At 36.6% G+C, this 17,497-nt stretch overlaps 4 protein-coding genes across 4 annotated transcripts; 2 read left to right on the plus strand and 2 right to left on the minus strand.

The window, feature by feature from the left end:
- Positions 1–3,546: 3,546 nt before the first annotated feature.
- On the minus strand, positions 3,547–9,410 carry LOC118059855 (phosphoglucan phosphatase DSP4, amyloplastic). The gene is made up of 14 exons (XM_035072841.2): positions 9,312–9,410; positions 9,124–9,208; positions 9,009–9,053; positions 8,114–8,225; positions 7,837–7,913; positions 7,647–7,723; positions 7,408–7,488; positions 6,843–6,975; positions 6,513–6,572; positions 5,686–5,742; positions 5,130–5,225; positions 4,976–5,035; positions 4,329–4,436; positions 3,547–3,823 (listed from the first exon to the last, which is right to left on the minus strand). The coding sequence occupies exons 1-14, from the start codon at positions 9,335–9,337 to the stop codon at positions 3,686–3,688; spliced, it is 1,155 nt and encodes a 384-aa protein (XP_034928732.1). The 5' UTR covers positions 9,338–9,410; the 3' UTR covers positions 3,547–3,685.
- A 1,441-nt stretch (positions 9,411–10,851) lies between these two features.
- LOC140956039 (uncharacterized) lies at positions 10,852–11,377 on the plus strand. Its single transcript, XM_073411938.1, has 2 exons — positions 10,852–11,274; positions 11,351–11,377. Exons 1-2 carry the CDS (start codon positions 10,852–10,854, stop codon positions 11,375–11,377), a joined length of 450 nt encoding a protein of 149 aa, XP_073268039.1.
- Positions 11,378–12,006: 629 nt separating this feature from the next.
- LOC118059856 (uncharacterized) lies at positions 12,007–13,573 on the plus strand (the record flags this gene model as incomplete). Its single annotated transcript, XM_035072843.2, has 5 exons — positions 12,007–12,128; positions 12,243–12,486; positions 12,579–12,734; positions 12,857–13,101; positions 13,253–13,573. Coding segments are annotated over 4 exons (606 nt in total), but the record flags the coding sequence as incomplete, so codon positions are not given.
- A 54-nt stretch (positions 13,574–13,627) lies between these two features.
- On the minus strand, positions 13,628–17,142 carry LOC118059857 (SEC12-like protein 1). Its single transcript, XM_035072844.2, has 10 exons — positions 16,642–17,142; positions 16,364–16,464; positions 15,947–16,079; positions 15,737–15,828; positions 15,368–15,467; positions 15,205–15,277; positions 14,996–15,116; positions 14,488–14,607; positions 14,063–14,133; positions 13,628–13,965 (listed from the first exon to the last, which is right to left on the minus strand). The coding sequence occupies exons 1-10, from the start codon at positions 16,801–16,803 to the stop codon at positions 13,781–13,783; spliced, it is 1,158 nt and encodes a 385-aa protein (XP_034928735.1). The 5' UTR covers positions 16,804–17,142; the 3' UTR covers positions 13,628–13,780.
- Between the last annotated feature and the right edge of the window lie 355 nt (positions 17,143–17,497).

The following is a 17,497-nucleotide window of genomic DNA, read 5'->3' on the forward strand; positions in this document are numbered from 1 at the left end:
GGGATACCTGCATCCATCAGATTTTATCTGTTGAAATCCCGTCGCATTCGATCTTGAGCCTTTTTCAGGTCTACTTTGATAGCCATAAAACCCTTCTTCCCTTTCATGTTCCTCATATAATGGATGACCTCCTGAGCCACCGTTACATTGCCTGTAATCTGTCTACCTGGTACAAAACTACTCTAATTATTAGAGACTAAGCCTGATGTCAGATGCTTAAGTCGATTCACCAATACCTTAGTAAGGATTTTGAAATTCACATTGCATAAGCCTATAGGCCGAAATTGACTCAGAGTCGGGCTATGGCATCTTTGGTATGAGCACCAAAAACAATGTAAGCCACTCCGGTGGCACTTCCATCATACTTATAATGAATCTACAAACTGTTTTGCCTTCCACTGGCACCTAGACTTCTGGTACGAAAAGACTTCCACCTGAGCTAAAATTTGATTATACTCTCTGGTTAACACTTTCTTTAACTTGTTCAAGAACAGGTTTCCTCCTTCAGACAAAGCCTTTTGAATGCCCTCAAGCCTGGCTAGAACTATTTTCCTGCGATAGAAGATATTGCCAAAAACTTCCTGTTTCACTCTTGCAACGTTGTTCTCAACCTTTCAAGTTCAGCAACTAGATCCTGACTCCCCTGCTATCTATTTTTTTATTACTTTGGTAAAACTATCGTGAGACGTCCATGCGCTTCAAATCTAAAAGGGCGACATGGTTCAAGAGTATTCATGTCCCTGGAGTAGAGCTCAACAAGAATAGGATGATGATCAGATTTTACCCTGGGCAACACCCTAACACACATGGCTGGAAATTGCAATCTCCATAGTTGATTATCCAGCCCTCTATCCAACCTTTCATGCACTCTTCCATAACCTCTGCTCTCATGTCCGCGCCATGTGAATTTTGGACCAACACTTCCCAAGTCCAGCAAACCACAATCCTGAATCCATCTATTGAATCTCAGACATTTTCTCATATCAACAAGTGTGCCTCCCATCTTTTCTGCAGCCGTCAGTATCTTGTTAAAATCACCGATAACCATCCAAGGCAAAGTTATATGTTGCCCCATTGTTTAATCTCTTCAAGACATTCACGTTTTAACTGAAGCTTCAGGTTAACATAAACTACCGTACATAGCCATGGAGAACCTCCTCCCTCATCTCTAAAACATGGACCAAGTGCTTGGATGAATTCAAAACTCTTAAATCCACGCCGCCTTTGTTCCATAATAACCAGATACCTCCAGACTTTCCTTCCGCCTCCGCCTTGAAGTTTGAATCAAAATTCAACTTGTCAATCACTTTCCCTGCAGCCCTGCCACTTATTCTTGGTTCATTATAATCAAACGTATGTAGTGGAACTCCCTAAAGACCATCTTCATGTTGATGAAATTAAGCTGTTAACTCCTCCCGTTCTACCATGATGGTATCCTTTCTTAAGAATCCTTCATACAGATGCTCTTCCTCAACTGGAACGCTACAACCTTTTTTCTCTACTATTACATCTTCCTATGAAGGACGTGGCACCTGATGAAAATTATGCTTCTAGAACTGGGCCTCACACACCGATTATCTCCCATCACCTCTATGTAACCTAGATTGGGCTGCTTTTGTCTTTGGCTGCTTGAATTTAAAGACAGAATATGTTCCTTACTATTTTCCACCTCCTTTCATTTCATGGGCCCTCTTCTGCTACTTTGGGCCTGAGGTCCTAGATTAACATCCTTCCTAGCACCCTGCATGTTACCTCCTAGCCCTCTCTTGACAATAATTATCTTTTCCGATTCTGTCTCATCCACCACAGCTTTGCCTTTGTTGCTTGTTTCCTTACTCACTTCAGGCTCAATTCCACCAATCTCGTCACTACCCATCTCATCAGCTTAGCGTTTGGGAACGCGATTCATATATTTGAAACAAAAATCATGCACGCTCGTTTCCACATGTGAATCTGGTAACAAATTAAATCGAGATCCCTTAATGAACGCAGCTTCCCTGGTCAGTCGTCTTTTGCAAGGCAACTATCCCACATTCCCACGGTCCCACCAACCATCTGTGATCTCTGGCTTGACACATTTGGCATCACCAGCTCCTTGATTTCAGTATTCTTGCGTAATTGTCTCATTGGCTTTTCTGCAAACATCCACTGGCCGTATGAATCCACCACCTCCGATCGATACTCCATGCATGTTGATGGTTCTATTTTTCTGGAAGTTTATCATCTATAACAGAAACATCTGCGTCCATAACATTCCCTTGATCCCTCGCCGAAGAATGGTGATGTGTATATGGATAGACTTTCTTTTTATGACCGTACTAGCCACACCGGAAACATACCAGATGAAGTCCCTTGTACGCAATACGATGTACCCGCCTTCTTAGTTTGAATTTTGACGGCAATGGCTAGGCAAGGTCTACCTCTGCACAGATTACGGTGTAATTATCATGAGTGCTAAAAGATGTTGTCACTTTTAGAGTTTTACCAATATGGTGTAATTACCATTTACCAATATAGTTTTTAATTTTTCACAACACAGAATTATCGTAATATTCCATTGCCAGATACGTCAGTCTCACCCACTCTGATACCTTTTCAATGGCTGCTTCATAAGAATCAAAATTTAGATGTCATTGTCGCACCGTTCATGATCTTTCAAACAAAGCAAAATCATGATAATTATGATATGATTAGAGAATTTAGCTAGGAAAAACTCGTTTTTTAAGTCCACTAGCCCAAAACCCCCTTGGATTTTCCATAGCACATGCTACCTTCTCAATACATGCGTACCCTATCTTCCTTCCCATTACTTTTAATTATTAGTGTCTGATCTCAAGGTTCATGTATTGATTACTCCACTGCCAGTTGACATCCAGGCACCAATTTATTGGTATATAATAATAATAATAATAATAATAATGTAACAGTCCAGGGGAGCCCTTAAATTTTCTTAATAGAAGATAGTGTAAACAAATAAAAAGTTAAAATAAAAGTTATATCATTTATATTTTAAAAGATAAAAAAGTATTTGAAAAATTAATTTATTTTATATTCCTGTGCTTGTCCCTCTAACTAAATATATATATTATTTATATATTTATTCTTTATATTACAAAACACTAACCAAACATAAACACAATTTAATTTCCTTAATCCTTATATTGATTACTCAATTACCATTTTATATTCAGGCACTAATTGATTGATGCAATGAAAATATGTAATAGTCTGGGGAGACTTGTACGAATTAAGGCACAAAATAACATATAATTATGTTATGAAAGTATTGAACAATAATTTCTCCAAAATGAACTGAAGAGGCTCAAAACTAGTTGGCATTTAGATAGCTTTGGTAAATACGACAGAAATACCATCAGACAAAAAAATAAAGTTTTTTTTAAATTTTTTTTATGTTTTTAAATTGTTTTAATATAATAAAAAAATTAATTTAATATATTTCCAAACAAAAATCATTTAAAAAAATAAACAGTACTATAACAGCAAACATGTTACCAAACATTAACGCAGATTATTGACACCCGCCTCTGTATAGCAGCTGCTTTATTCATTATTTTATTAATTTAACAAAAACTAATTGTACAATGAAGGATACAAGTATTCGTAGCTATTGCAAGCATTCACTATATATTATTTGCTGACAACTTGTCTAGGCTTTGTTTCCGGCTCACTCCTCATCTCCGGGAAGAGTTTCCAGACACATTCTAATTTTCAGTCGCTCCTCTCTTGTTAGAACTGGATCATCTTCACAGGTTAATCTCTTTCTCAGTACAGCGTTAGCACTGTCTGCATCGTCGTCAAGAACCTGGACAGTAATAGACAAGAGAACCATGAGAAAATTGTTTGAAGGTTGCCATGAGTGATATCATAGACTCACAGTAAGGAATCTTTATCAACTAAATTGCCATGGATTAATATTTACACTTCCATATTTCATACTCACCAAGGTGTTGAGCCCCCTTTCCCATTTTTCACGGTTATTAAACCAGGTCAGCTCAGCAGATTGACCTAGTGACCAGGGCCAAATCCAGGTGACATAGCGGATTGAACCGCGCCCACTTGATCCAACCAAACCTAGATGATTCCTCAACTCCAATTATTTATTTATTTTTAGAAAAAAAATTTGTTTAAAACAACATCGTTTCGGGAATGACCTGGTAACCTTGCAAGTTGACCCAATTACCCGGGTCTTAGACTAGGCTAGACTTCGGGCTGAATTTGACAACCATACATTTTTCTCCCTCCCAAGCAAAAGGAGATGATGGCAATAAAATGAAAAATAAAATAAAATCTGGAGAGATGAAACTTACTTGAACATAATTGTTGATATGGCCATCTCTGTTGACAGTGGTAACTAGCTCATATTTGTTGACAGTCCACTCACCATCAACAATGTACTTGTACTCGTAGACTCCCTCCTGTTAAAGCAAGAATTGTTACAAAATTTTGGTTTAAATTTGAAATATACTTGTTGTATGCGCACCCATTTCTGCAACTAGCTGTGGTAAAGCAATACCTGACAGTTAGAATGGAAGGGACCCTTCCCTGTCAATTCTGGGCTGGTTTCAAGAAATCTTTAAAGCTAGTAGCAATTTATCTCTACAGGTAGCCTACATTTAAGTTTTTGAAGAAATGAACTCTCTAGATTAACAAATATGAGGGCCTGGGACCAAGAGGTTGTGGGGGGGCTGGCTCATAGCACAGGTGTGATTCGATATGCTTTTCTTCAGCAGTAACTATTTCAGTATTGTAATCCAATCGTTATGTAAACCTTGACCTAGAAATTATGTGCTGCCAGATGCCAAGAAAAATGCAAGAAATTTTTTTGACAGCAAACTTGGGACAAAAGGGCATGCAGGCAACGAAGGAAGGGGAAAAAAAAGATGACAATTTCCTCTTGAGAAGTTGAAGTTGGCAACTGCATTTATCTGTATTACCAAGGAAAATAAAAACTTACCAGCAATTCCCTCTTGAGAATCCAAAACTTTCTCTCCTCGTCTAATTCTAAAGGTATCCTCTGGAGAAAGAAAGAGAAATAAATATGAATACGTAAAAATGTTGAATGGCTTAAACATAATGCAAAAACTAATGTAAGCTTTTACATAACATACCTGGCCCCATCCAATGTCAAGCCCAGAAATTTCTACAGTAGTATAATTGTTGTCTTCCCATTTCAAAGTGACAAGCTTTTTTCTAAGGCCTGTAAGCTTCAAACAAGGAAAAAAAAAATAGTTTGCAGTAATCTGTCGATACTTCAAAAACAAAAGGCAAAATATATTAATTTTGTGATTGCATGAAGAGCCTAGGCCACTACAACCATCCCTTATTTTTTCATTGATTCTCAACAAACTCATTTATCTACCCCCCAGGAAGGAACTCTTGGGGAGTAATGTTTATGAGATGGAGCTACTCGTCAATCTTGGCTGCAACTTTTATATTATGGGTAGCTCAAACAGTTGTTACACTGAAAAATAGCATTGCATGTCAGGAAGCATCCTTCTATATTTGCAAACTTAAAATTTTCATATTCACAGAATTCAGCATCTAAACATGGGAGTTGTTGAAAAAAAAAAAGATCAGATAAAATCAACATGCAGAAAGTAACCTATAGTCAAGGCTCCGTGAGCAACTATGCATATAGTGTTGCACAAAAGGAAAATGACTCACTATATCAGCAGTTGCACTTTTGATAGCATTCAATTTTGGGAAGCTCGAGCGTTTACTCTGCAATACAAGAAACAATGAGATACTACGAAAACACTAATCAGCTACGACTAGGGCTCTAGCCCCACTGGTAGCAATACTCCTTTAAGGGAGAGGTTCCAGCTTCGACTCCCTGAAGGTCAGTCAAGCTAAATTCTCAACTACCAAAAAAAGAAACTAATCAGCTATTTTAAACTGTAGCCATATCTGTCATGAACCAAGTAAATCTCAAATTACTATTACATGATTTCAACATTGAATCCCAATATACATAATCTCCATCAAGCATCAAGGTCTATGCTAGCACTAGAAACTGCTTGAAAGTCAATCCAGTGATAGTCTACAGTATAGGTTCAAAATCTATTGCTGGAAGGAATATAAACTGATTTGTTGATTACAATGCTAGAAAAGTAGAATGGAAGGCAATTTATATCCCTAAATAAGCTGTCCACTACCAAAGTCAACCCCTTCATTTATACCAGCTAGCTTACAATTTGACATGAGAAAAAAAGATGATGCTTTGCATCCTGGAACCATGTACCTCGTACTGCCAAGTCACCCAGGCATATAGTTATACACTAAATGCATAGTTCCATGAACTTGACCCCTAAAATTTCTAAGTCAGAAAATTAAATTACAGACAAATCATCAACATCTTAATGATATTTATTTTCAAACCTGACAGACTTGGAGCCATGGATCTTCAATAATGTTTTCCCAGAAAACATTATCAATACATATAAGTTTCATTTATGGTAAAGACAGGAGAAAAGAATCAAATCCAATATTACCATAAGCAAATCGTGAGCTTCATTGAGCTTGTAGCCCTGAACCCAGAACATGTATGCCAGCTGTGATTCATTGAAAACTCTTAGTTTAATGGTAAGGAGTATAAAAAAATTATCAGCATGAAATGTGTGGAATTTGAAGAAACCAACATAGCGCCTCAAAAAAAGACAAGGAAAACCATGAAAGAATGCTTCCTTAGAGAGGTGGGGGTGGTGATGCAGGGGCATTTCCCTCATACATGATAAATGACAAAGCCAAACAAAACAGTGGTGCATAGCAACAAATCATAAGGTGTCAAACGAAAAATTAAGCAGAATAAAATCAAATGCTACCGCAACAGCAGGTGCTCTTCCCATTCCTGCAGTGCAATGTATATATGTCACACCTCCATTCTGGTTTATGGCTTTGTGTAATTTGCTGACAACAGCTGGTAGCTGTATCCGTAAATCAAATGCATCAAAATCCCTGTTACATTAATATTAGCTGCTGTATCAAATGAAGAGTAGCAACATAAATAATCATAGACAGTAGATACAGATGCACATTCAACACACATCCTTTGTGCTCTTACAAACAGTTAATGTGAAGTGGGGAGAAATTCAATTGGTACAGAAAGTGCTCAGAAGAGTTATTTTGCACTAGAACAAGTGAAACTCTGGCTTAGAAAGTTAATTAACGTCTTCTAACAAAAATGAAGTTCCAGTGTAGAAAATGATAGTATCGCAGTCCAAAATAATACTATGTACACTCTCCATGGTTTTTATTTTTTGTTCTTTTGGCAATACAAACTAGTTTCGATGCAAAAGGTAGTCAGATGTTAACTAACAGATTTCTTTTTCCAATTGTTTATTTGTTCTCGTTTTGTAAATTAGAAACCTTGGGTTTGCTATGACTAACCTTATCTGTGCACGCAAATGCTGAATGTCACCACATGCCTTCGCATAGTCTCGAATGGCACCGATATCTACCCCGAAATATCTGAAATGGTGGTAAAAGAATTGCAGTATGTTTCATACGCTTCTTCTTTTTAGATCTCCAATGCTAAACAGGTGCATAAATGATAGCTGATGACCACATATATAAGAGCATTTAAGATGCTTTCATCAGATGATGAAGACAAGAGTTATTTAGGATACTCCAAGTCTGGATCCTGTTGTAAGCAAAACACAGTTTTGACCCCAATTTTTCGAAGCTTGTCAACGTCTTCAGGAGTCTAGAAATTTGAAAAAACAAATTAGAAAACCATATGAGAAACAAAAATAAAATAAAATCAGTGTAAGAGGGGAAAGAATCCCTTCATACATGAATCTAACAAATGAGAATCACCTGTAGGCATGATCCGACAATCAAATCTGGACGAATGAAGTTATAGTTCATTCCTAGTTCGTGCCTATAAGTCAAAACTGTACTAAAATTATATTAGAACAAACAATTAGCTGCACTTATAGATCAACGACACATTAAAATTTTGTTAATCAAGAATCAACAGTAACTAGCAAACACTTCAAAAATTCAATCAGTTACACATGCCACTCCAACTGAACAGGTCACACCCACCAATTCCCCACCCTTAACATGGAACTACAAGCATTATCGAACTCACCAGCCCCCATAGCTTCGGTCATGTTATGACTATATATCTCAGATTTTTCTTCTTCTTCTTCCTCAACATCAGTGCCACTCATCTCAGCACTAGATGGCGAGCCAGGAGCTGCCTACAGGCAACAAATTAAAATAACAAGCTTCTATTAGAAGATTTTAACTTTGAAATTCAACACAGTAAAGCAGTAGAGTCACTCATAGGATCAAATTAATTATCAGAAACAAACAAACAACCATTTTGATCGCCCAAATTAATCAGTTATCATCAAAACCACTCTCCATGGTGCTACCGATTTTATTTTTATATTAATTTTTTGCTTCCAAACCACATACACGGCGAAAATGCTAACATGACTCATTTCCCAGCCCTGGATTCGTGGGATCACTCCAATTTGCACAAGAAATTATTCAACATCCCAATTAAAAAAAATAATATCATGAAAAATCCAAACTTTAAAGGGTAGAACATAAAAAAGGGAAGGAATATTCCTGAATATCTAATTTGAAAAAATATTTTCTTAACACACCAAAAAACCTCTTAAAACTCCAAAATATCTAATATCACTGGTGAATTCTTATATATATATATATATATATATAAAAATCCCCGAAAATCTCCTGGTGGATCCGGCTAGTGGAACCCACAAATCTAATGGCTGAGACTCTTCACCCAAGTGATTTCAAGAAAGGTTTTCGTTAAAACTAGTATTATGTTTTTCTGAATTTCTAACAGTCAAATATTTAAAGAAAAAGAACGAAAGTTGCGGTAATCAAAACAGAACGAATAACAATATATAGCAAACATTAGAGCAGAGCAACAAGATTAGAAGCTTCAACTTGACAAGACAAAACAAAACAGAACCAAAGGATCGAATCTCAAGCTACTTTTAAGTTACCTTCACAGCTACACGTAACTGCAGATCATGATAATCCATGGTTCCCTGCAACAACAAAATGATACACTATAAGAGGGAAAAAAAACACAGATTATGTGTAAAGGGATGAACGTACTGCCATGTTAAAAGAGAATAACGACGGAGAAGAAGGTCTTCTGTGGTGAAAGTTGAAGCCTTGCAGAGGCAAAGCAGAGGATGATCTGCCATTCAAACAAGACATTGACGAATGAAATTAAAGGAAGCAAGAAAAAAATATAAAAATAAAAGGTAAGATATTTTTACACGTTATATAGCTAGTCAGACCTTGGGAGATGGTGAAGGCAATTCATTTGAAGAAGGGGAAGAACGAGATAAAAACAATCCGAGAGAGTTAAGTGAGAGTATAGTGAGAGTGGACGTCCTGAATCTGAGTTGATACTTGATAGTAACTTTTATAGCTCATGTTGGGCTTGATTGTGTATTTGATCCCCTTGATTTTTATTTTATTTTATTTTGAACCTCGTAATATATTTTGTCTTAAGCTCATCCTTCAAACTTTTTATTCGTAATTATTGGAAATAAAATTTCGTAATTATTTATAAAAATTAATTGTGTAATTATTTCTTAATAAAAATTTGAAAATAAAAAAAATGCAAATGATACGTAATAAACTCATGGTTAATAATATTTGAAGGTCATTGTATTTTAGTATATAATAAAGTGATGGGGATGATATTAGAGTGAAAAAATAATAAAGGGATTAAAATGAGACGAAAGTGAGAATAGAGAGACTAAATGCACTATCAACCTGTACTGCTTGGGTTTGCAAAGGGGATCGCCTTTTGGAAGATTCTCCAGAATGCCATTAGATTTTCTTTTCCGCATCGAGATATGGATAGTGCTTCAACTTCTGCTATTCGTTGCTGTTAAAAATATTGTTTTTTATAAATATAATAAAATAATATATTTTATCCAAAAATATGAAAAAGTTTAAAAATATTTTTTTAATAGTAAAAAATTATTTATTTTTTTGTTTAAAATCTTGTTCGGATAAGTTTTTAAAAATATACTTAGTTTTAAAAAATATCAAGTTAATATTTTTTAATATTTTAATGTTTTAATATAAAAAATAAAAGTATTATTATTTTAAAGATTATTTTAATATATTTTACAAAAAAACAAACATACATTGGGCCTGCTGCATGGAAAAGGAGGATAATTTTGATGGAGCCAAGATGGGACCTTATTGAGCTCAGCTTAAAGCCCATGTATAAAACCCAGGGATTTTTTAAAAAAATTTCTACGTCTTAAAGAAAAGGTAAAAAATAATAAAGAGAGAGAAATTTCTCTCCAAAAGTGTTCTCCTTCGTCATCAATGCCACGCTACCACTCATCTGCTACGCCATCCCTCAATATTCATGCCATGCATGCCGGCCTTATAACTAAAATTATACCACAAAAAATCCCAGCTGTAAAAATAAATGTTTATACACTGAATTGTAAGAATCCACAAATTACACATCTTATTTAACTCTAAAAAAAAGAATTGCTAAAAGCTTGAGCTTCGAAGATGGATCTTTGAGGTGGCCCTAAGAAACCTTTCTAGAGATGACCTTGAACAATCCCAGCTGTGCTTCTGCCTTCAAGCCATTGCTTATGGCAGCAGTTACGCTGTCTAACATGGATAGTATCTTCTTAATCAATCAAGATTCGGATCGATCATAGAATGGCATCAACTAGACTACAAATGTAAAGGGATAATCACAATAAACAATTTGATTTTGACTACAACTCTAGTTTTAATAATACTTAGGTAGTTTTCTTTATGGAAATCAAACAAAAAAAACCAGTGCTCCTCAAAAAAATGGCCACCAGAGGTCCAAGAATCCAAGCTCTGTGGCATCTTCCATGGCTGGTTTTTCTTTTCTCTACAACACGTGTGTTTTGTGCTTCACCATCAAAAGTACCAAGACTTGGGGTGCATGGACCTTATGGTGCAAGAAATCACCATGGAAAAGTTAAGGTTCAGTCTTTGGCCCCGTCGGATCAAGAGTTTAGAACTTTTTATTACAATCAGACACTTGATCACTTCAATTACAGTCCTGAAAGTTATAAGACTTTTCAGCATAGATATGTAGTGAGCTTCAAGCATTGGAGGGGTCCCGATACAATGGCTCCAATATTTGTCTATTTGGGTGAGGAATCTTCTTTGAACGACGATCTTGGTTATATCGGAATCCTCTCTGATAATGCTGCTCGATTTGGTGCTTTACAAGTGTACATAGAGGTGAGTAGAATTCATTTTTGTTCTGGAGAATTTGATCTTTTCTTTTTGCTAAAATGTTCCCTTTTTGGCTTTCGAGATTGACGTCCCTCTGGACAGCTTCTAAACAAGTTGAACATGTTTGACTCTAGCTAGAGTTTTGGATTTGCAACACAGTTGATAGAGCAACTAGTACTAATCGAATGACAAATTTAAGGTTGAATAACACTGCTTTGTGTTGAGTAACAATTTCCAATGCAGCATCGCTTCTACGGAGAATCAATCCCCTTTGTATCAAGAGAGGAAGCATTGAAAGATGCAAACCTCCGTGGATACTTCAGCTCTGCTCAAACTTTAGCAGATTATGCAGAAGTAATCCTACACATTAAGAAAAAATATTCGGCCGACTCTTCCCCGGTTATAGTTTTTGGAGGATCATACGGAGGAAGTAAGTAAGTTATCATGAATCGCAAAATTCATTTCTTTTCCTAATCAATATAGAAACATGTTTTGATCACTTTTCATTATTTTTATAGTGCTTGCTGCTTGGTTTCGCCTGAAATACCCTCACGTTGCACTAGGGGCACTGGCCTCTTCTGCCCCAGTTCTTTATTTTGATAATATCACCCCTTCAAATGGATACTATACAGTCGTGACAAAGGATTTCAAGGTAAGGAGATTAAGTTAATTGACCATATTTCTCTCTAGCTTTCCAACCTAAAGAAGGTCTTGAATTGTAACTGTTTCCGATTTTTTTTATCGCAGGAATCGAGTGAGAGTTGCTACAAAACCATAAAACAGTCATGGTTTGAAATTGATAAAGTTGCTGCTAAAGCAGATGGTCATTCTATCCTTCAAAAGAAGTTCAATACTTGCAAGTAATTAACAGTCCAAGTCTCTCATTTCTCATGATTCTTTTAATTGCTAACTTGATTCAATGAGTTAGTTTCTGATTGATTGGTGTCCTAACTCCCTCCAACTTTGGCTAACAGACCATTGGAGGCTGCTACAGAGTTGAAAAACTTTTTGGACAGTTTGTTTTCAGTAGCAGCTCAATATGATAGACCTCCAAGATATCCAGTAGACCTTGTCTGCAAAGGAATTGATTCAGCACCAGAAGGAAGTGATGTACTTGACAGGATATTTTCTGGGGTTGTTGCTTACTTTGGAAAAAAGCCTTGCTATAATCTAGATGCATTCTTTTCAGCTGAAACACTGGAAGGCTGGACTTGGCAGGTAAGGTTCTTTAACTTCTGCCATTAGTATATCCAGCATTATAACAAATTGCATGATTAATACCAATTAATTCTTTTTCTGGGATTTAATAGACATGTAGCGAACTTGTGATACCGATCGGCCGTGGTAGCAACGATACTATGTTTCCAGCAGAGCCATTTGATCTGAAGGAGTACATTGAAGAATGCAAAAGCGCATTTGGAGTCCCCCCTAGGCCTCATTGGATAACAACTTATTATGGTGGTCATGTATGTCTATTGTTCAAACTTCTGTGTGAAATTCCAGTGCATCCATGCATGTTCATAGTTGCAATTTAGAAGCAGATATGAGCTCCCTTCTTTTTTTCTCCCTTTTGAATGTGAAATTGCAGCATTTTAAAGAGGTTCTCAGGAGGTTTGGTAGCAACATTATCTTCTCCAATGGCCTCCGTGACCCTTATAGCAGTGGAGGGTGATAAATCTACCTTTGATGTTCTTACGGAAAAAAAATGTCGTGAATCTTTCAAGCCTTTATTCTGGCATATTGGCAACGTAAGTTATATGTTTTTTCATCTGTAATCATGTAGGGTGCTGGAAAACATATCAGATAGCATACTGGCAGTGTATACAACTAAAGGTAATTTAATTCATGTTTCCCGTTCTAAATCCAGTTACATATTTCCAAGGATTCTAAAGGCCAGTCAGAATTTGGAACTTCGAGAAGGCTAGACACCTTATGTTATCAGCAGGGTATTCTCAGATAATGATCTGTTGTTTTTATTGTGCAGGTGCTCATTGCATGGACATACTGCCGGCCACAATTGGTGATCCTGATTGGGTAGTTTTGCAGAGAAACATAGAAATCGAGATCATTAATGGATGGATCCTGAAGTACTATCAAGGTCTGCTTGAAAATTCTTCATAGATGATATTTCTTCATTGTCAAAAATCGGAGCCTCCTTCAATCCCCCTCCTTCCAACTGTTTTCTCTGTTAAACGCTTTTCACTTTGAAATTGAAATGTGAAATTTTATTATTTCAACAAAATAATTGGATGTCTAAAAACAAGACTCGGTTTTCTTTTTCCAGTCAAGACAGTTTTCTTTTTCCTGTTTCAATTTCTGTGAGTTTACATTATTCAATTAACAAGGGGAGAAGAAAAAATAAACAAAAAGAAAACAGAGAAGCAACCTCCTCTGCTACTTTTTCTTAAAAAAATACTCAAACTGGATGTTACAATGGATCAAATGAAGAATCTTAAACGCCTTGAGAATGACAGTGCTTCTTTTTCCTTCTGGTCATCGTGCTAAAAAAAATTCACATATCTAGAGGCCCAAATGCGTCTTCAGAGTACTGTGGATCCAAAATTTCAAACTTCGGCCTTCCAGGCTGATCTCTTCCAAGTGGAAATTTCCAAAATGAATCAGAGTTTTGAAAGAAAATGTAAAATGCAACAGCAGACGCCAGGAAAAGTCCTACGAGAACCAAATAAATCTGCCACTCTGCACGTGAAATGGAGGGAGAATCAGTCTCTTTACTTGAGGATACGTAAATCTAACATATGTAAATATGTGCAAGTGTAGAGGGGGGGAGAGAGACCTTTCCAATCTGCAGGAACATTCAACTTAGTTACCACTGCTCCCCATTCATTGGAAGTAGTAAGCACAACCCTGCACAGAAAATTCCAGAGGTGAATAACTCATGAAGTACCAGTAGGAAAGAATGATAAAGATTGAAATTGGTTGCAGGTAGCATCAATCAACATTTTCGATCAATCAATCTGTGATAGTTTTCAAATTAAGCATTTAGTTAATCACTGATCACATATACAAATTAGAATCATGAAATGGTGACTGGGAAACTTGTGCATCAAAGATACTAAAGAAGAAAACTATATTTAAAGGAATAAGGATCAAGACAAGGTGAAATTAAAGTTTTGTGAATCAGAAGAAGCATTTAAAGGTCCTTGTACTATTAAATTATCCATCTCTAATCACTGAGCAAAAAGAGTTGATGAGCCTTACCTTTGACTGGGACAGAACTCCAGAGATGCAATGCATGTACCCAGGTGCAGCCTCCTACTCAAGTGGGAAACCTCCATTGTCTTTACTTCTGCTACACAGACATCTCCATCTTTGCTACCTCTATAATTGAAAAAACAGCATGTTAATACTTGGTTCTCGCAGTTTTGCAAGCAAACTATGCTGCCAGGTTGCTGCAAATTTACTAGATAGCTTTCTCAAAGTCATTGCAGTCAGTAAGAGAATGGGACTTCTAAGACATCTTCGCACTCCTATCCTAAACATAATTGAACAATCTATTTTGCTACGAGAACGAGTTTTTGCACAGTAAAACCATGATGAGAGAAGGTATTTGGTGACTACTAGCCGATTTAAGACTCAAGAAAATATAAAATGAAATTGACTCATGACCTCTAAATGATAAACGAGGATAATAGTAAACGAGTTCAGTTACTGCAGAAGCCAAGATAACTGATTGCAAATGTACAATGGGTAAATGGCAAGTGCTTACAGAGCAAGATATTTCCCGTCCAGGCTGATAGACATTATGGCAGCAGGCTTTCTAAGTAGCCTCTTATACCCAATCTTTTTCCATGTACTTATATCATAAACTGAAGTGACAGCTTTGTCACCTGAATCAATGATATTCATAAAGTTTAGAATGAATGACTAAAGATAAAGACAAGCTACGTTGTTACTCCTAACAACAAATGACTATACCTTTCTGCACAGCACAAAATAAAAATGGTTTCGTCCCATCCTTGGAGAATCGGCACAATTCAATCTTTTCATCCTGCAGGCAAATATAGAACCATTTTGGCAACAAGGTACAACCAAGATCTGAAGCACACCATCACAAATCCCTAGACTAAATAAAACATACTGAGTTGCGAGTCAAAGTAGCCACAGCTGAACCATCTTCTGCTTTCCATATTCTTGCTGACCCATCAATGGATGTTGAAGCTAGGAACTCTGAATCCAGGCTAGAATATGATAGACAAACAAAGGCATGCAATTCAGCAACTAGGATTGACAAAAAAAAAAACCCTTTATTGCCCCATCAGATTCTTCTATAAAACCTCCAAAAACAGGCTTAGTCTGTATTTATTTCTTCAAAAGCACATTTCATGACAACAAAGTTGTTGTTATACTGACAAGCATTTGAATGCATTGTTTTCTCATATATCCAGACATGGATTCACACAACACGGAAAGTTATTACACAGGACATGGGTGGAAAAGAAACACTGACCTAAAATCCATATCCCTGACAGAATTGTGTGCTTTTGCTTCGTCCAAAATGATGCACAAACTCGGCCACTTCAAAATTCTTACACGCCCATCCTGTAATTGAACAATATAAGACACCGTGCTGCCTATCAGCTATATATACAGACATTTGGCACACAAGCAAAAGCAACCCAGTGATAATCATGGTTCAAGTCACAAATTTATTGCTTACCACCCCACCAGTGGCAAATTTAGACCCGTCAACACTAAAAGCCATGCAATTCTGTGGACCAACATCTTGGAGAGGAGGTAGTTCTTTGGCTAACAACTTCAAATTTGTTTCTTGACCAGACAACTCAAATAATCTGAAAGCCACAACACAAACCAACCCCATGTTACAAAACTTGTTCAGCAGCCAAAAACACATTCAATTCACACACTAGAATCTCTTTGAACTCATTCAACTAAAAAGAAACTACTTTCCAATTAATTAGGGAATTCAAATAAGCATTCTTAGCTTCAAGTAAATCTTTTGAATGTCAGAAAAAAATAAAAATAAAACAGCAGAACCATAATTTCTCTTGAAAATATTCTTCCATATTAATGTAGTGTTCATGAATTTTGAAAATTTATTAACCAAGAAACTCACTTGCATCCACCTTTACTTGTAGAACACACAAGATCATCTCCACTTGGATGCACTGCAATAGTCACTGGTTCACCTTCTGTTTCTTCAAACACGTAAGTTACCTAAACAAAACCCATCAATCAAAGAGAAAAAAACATTAATCAAACCTCCCAAAAAACCCATTTTACAAAATCCTACCCCGATTAGTTTTTCATTGAAACGAATCCATTAATGCCCAAAATTTGAAAAACCGAAAAGGGTCTCTATTTACCATCTTTGACAGTGTTAGAGGAACAAACCTGAGGAGAGTTTGAGAGAGAAGCTGTTTGGGGATCAAAAGAGAAGATCTCAATCACAGACCGAGAAGCAGACTCTCTCTTCTTCGATGACTTGCCAAGCACAACAAGATTCAAGTTCTCGGGTCTCCGGATCCATGACCCGCATGTTACAGTTCCCTGCATGACCCCTGTATTGGAGGAACAAACCTGAGGAAAACCCGGTCAAACTGGACAATTTTTGGAGTTCTGCAAGGCACAAACAATCGAAGCGTGATGTACAAGAGTGTTGGTGCTGCTTTATATGGTTTTTTTTTCTTTCTTTCTTGTGGAACCTGCCCTGCACGTTCGTAATGGTAAGGGTGGAAATGGGAAAATCCAGAATGACAACTGAAATGTCAACTCTTTGGTATGCTAGTGGATTTTTCTGGTGGTGGTGATGGATATTCTGTTAAAATTCTGCAGCTAAGGCATTTTTTTCGGAGCCAATCTGGCATTGTTGATTGCATTTTTTTTTTTTATAGGCTACAAATACAATGTTCTAAAATACAATAAAATGTGTTCAATGTAATAAGGAAGTTTGTTTTTGGCGAGTGCTAGGATAAGCCAGCCAATCATGACATTTCGGTAATATTTATAAAAATATGTTTTTGTCGATTTTCTAAGAAGGACTCCTGTTGAGGGTTTTTCAAACTATAGACATTAAAGTAACTCATAGGTTGATCTAGGACCTGATTGATCTAATAAATAAATCAATCTAGATAAAACAAAAAACAAAAATGAGCAAAAACCAGAAAAACCCAGTTGACTTGCCTAGTTAACCCGTAACCTGAACGATTCGGCAAAACCCAGCTGAAATCTTTTTTTTTTTTCAAAGGTG

This window comes from Populus alba, chromosome 10 (genome assembly GCF_005239225.2).
Source record: "Populus alba chromosome 10, ASM523922v2, whole genome shotgun sequence".
Classification (NCBI taxonomy): Eukaryota; Viridiplantae; Streptophyta; class Magnoliopsida; order Malpighiales; family Salicaceae; genus Populus; species Populus alba.

Bases quoted from the DNA above. Each gene is read 5' to 3' on its own strand.
- LOC118059857 (XM_035072844.2), bottom strand. From the start codon at position 16,803: ATGCAGGGAACTGTAACATGCGGGTCATGGATCCGGAGACCCGAGAAC. The intron at 16,080-16,363 runs GTGAGTTTCTTG...TGTGGCTTTCAG, and splicing joins ACAAGTAAAGGTGGATGCAA to ATTATTTGAGTTGTCTGGTC. The intron at 14,608-14,995 runs GTAAGCACTTGC...TTTCAATTATAG, and splicing joins GACGGGAAATATCTTGCTCT to AGGTAGCAAAGATGGAGATG.
- LOC118059855 (XM_035072841.2), bottom strand. From the start codon at position 9,337: ATGAATTGCCTTCACCATCTCCCAAG. The intron at 5,743-6,512 runs GTAATATTGGAT...CTTGTATTGCAG, and splicing joins AAGCTCACGATTTGCTTATG to AGTAAACGCTCGAGCTTCCC. The intron at 4,437-4,975 runs GTAAGTTTTTAT...TTGCTTTAACAG, and splicing joins TTCTCAAGAGGGAATTGCTG to GAGGGAGTCTACGAGTACAA.
- LOC140956039 (XM_073411938.1), top strand. From the start codon at position 10,852: ATGGCCACCAGAGGTCCAAGAATCCAAGCTCTGTGGCATCTTCCATGG. The intron at 11,275-11,350 runs GTGAGTAGAATT...TTGGCTTTCGAG, and splicing joins CTTTACAAGTGTACATAGAG to ATTGACGTCCCTCTGGACAG.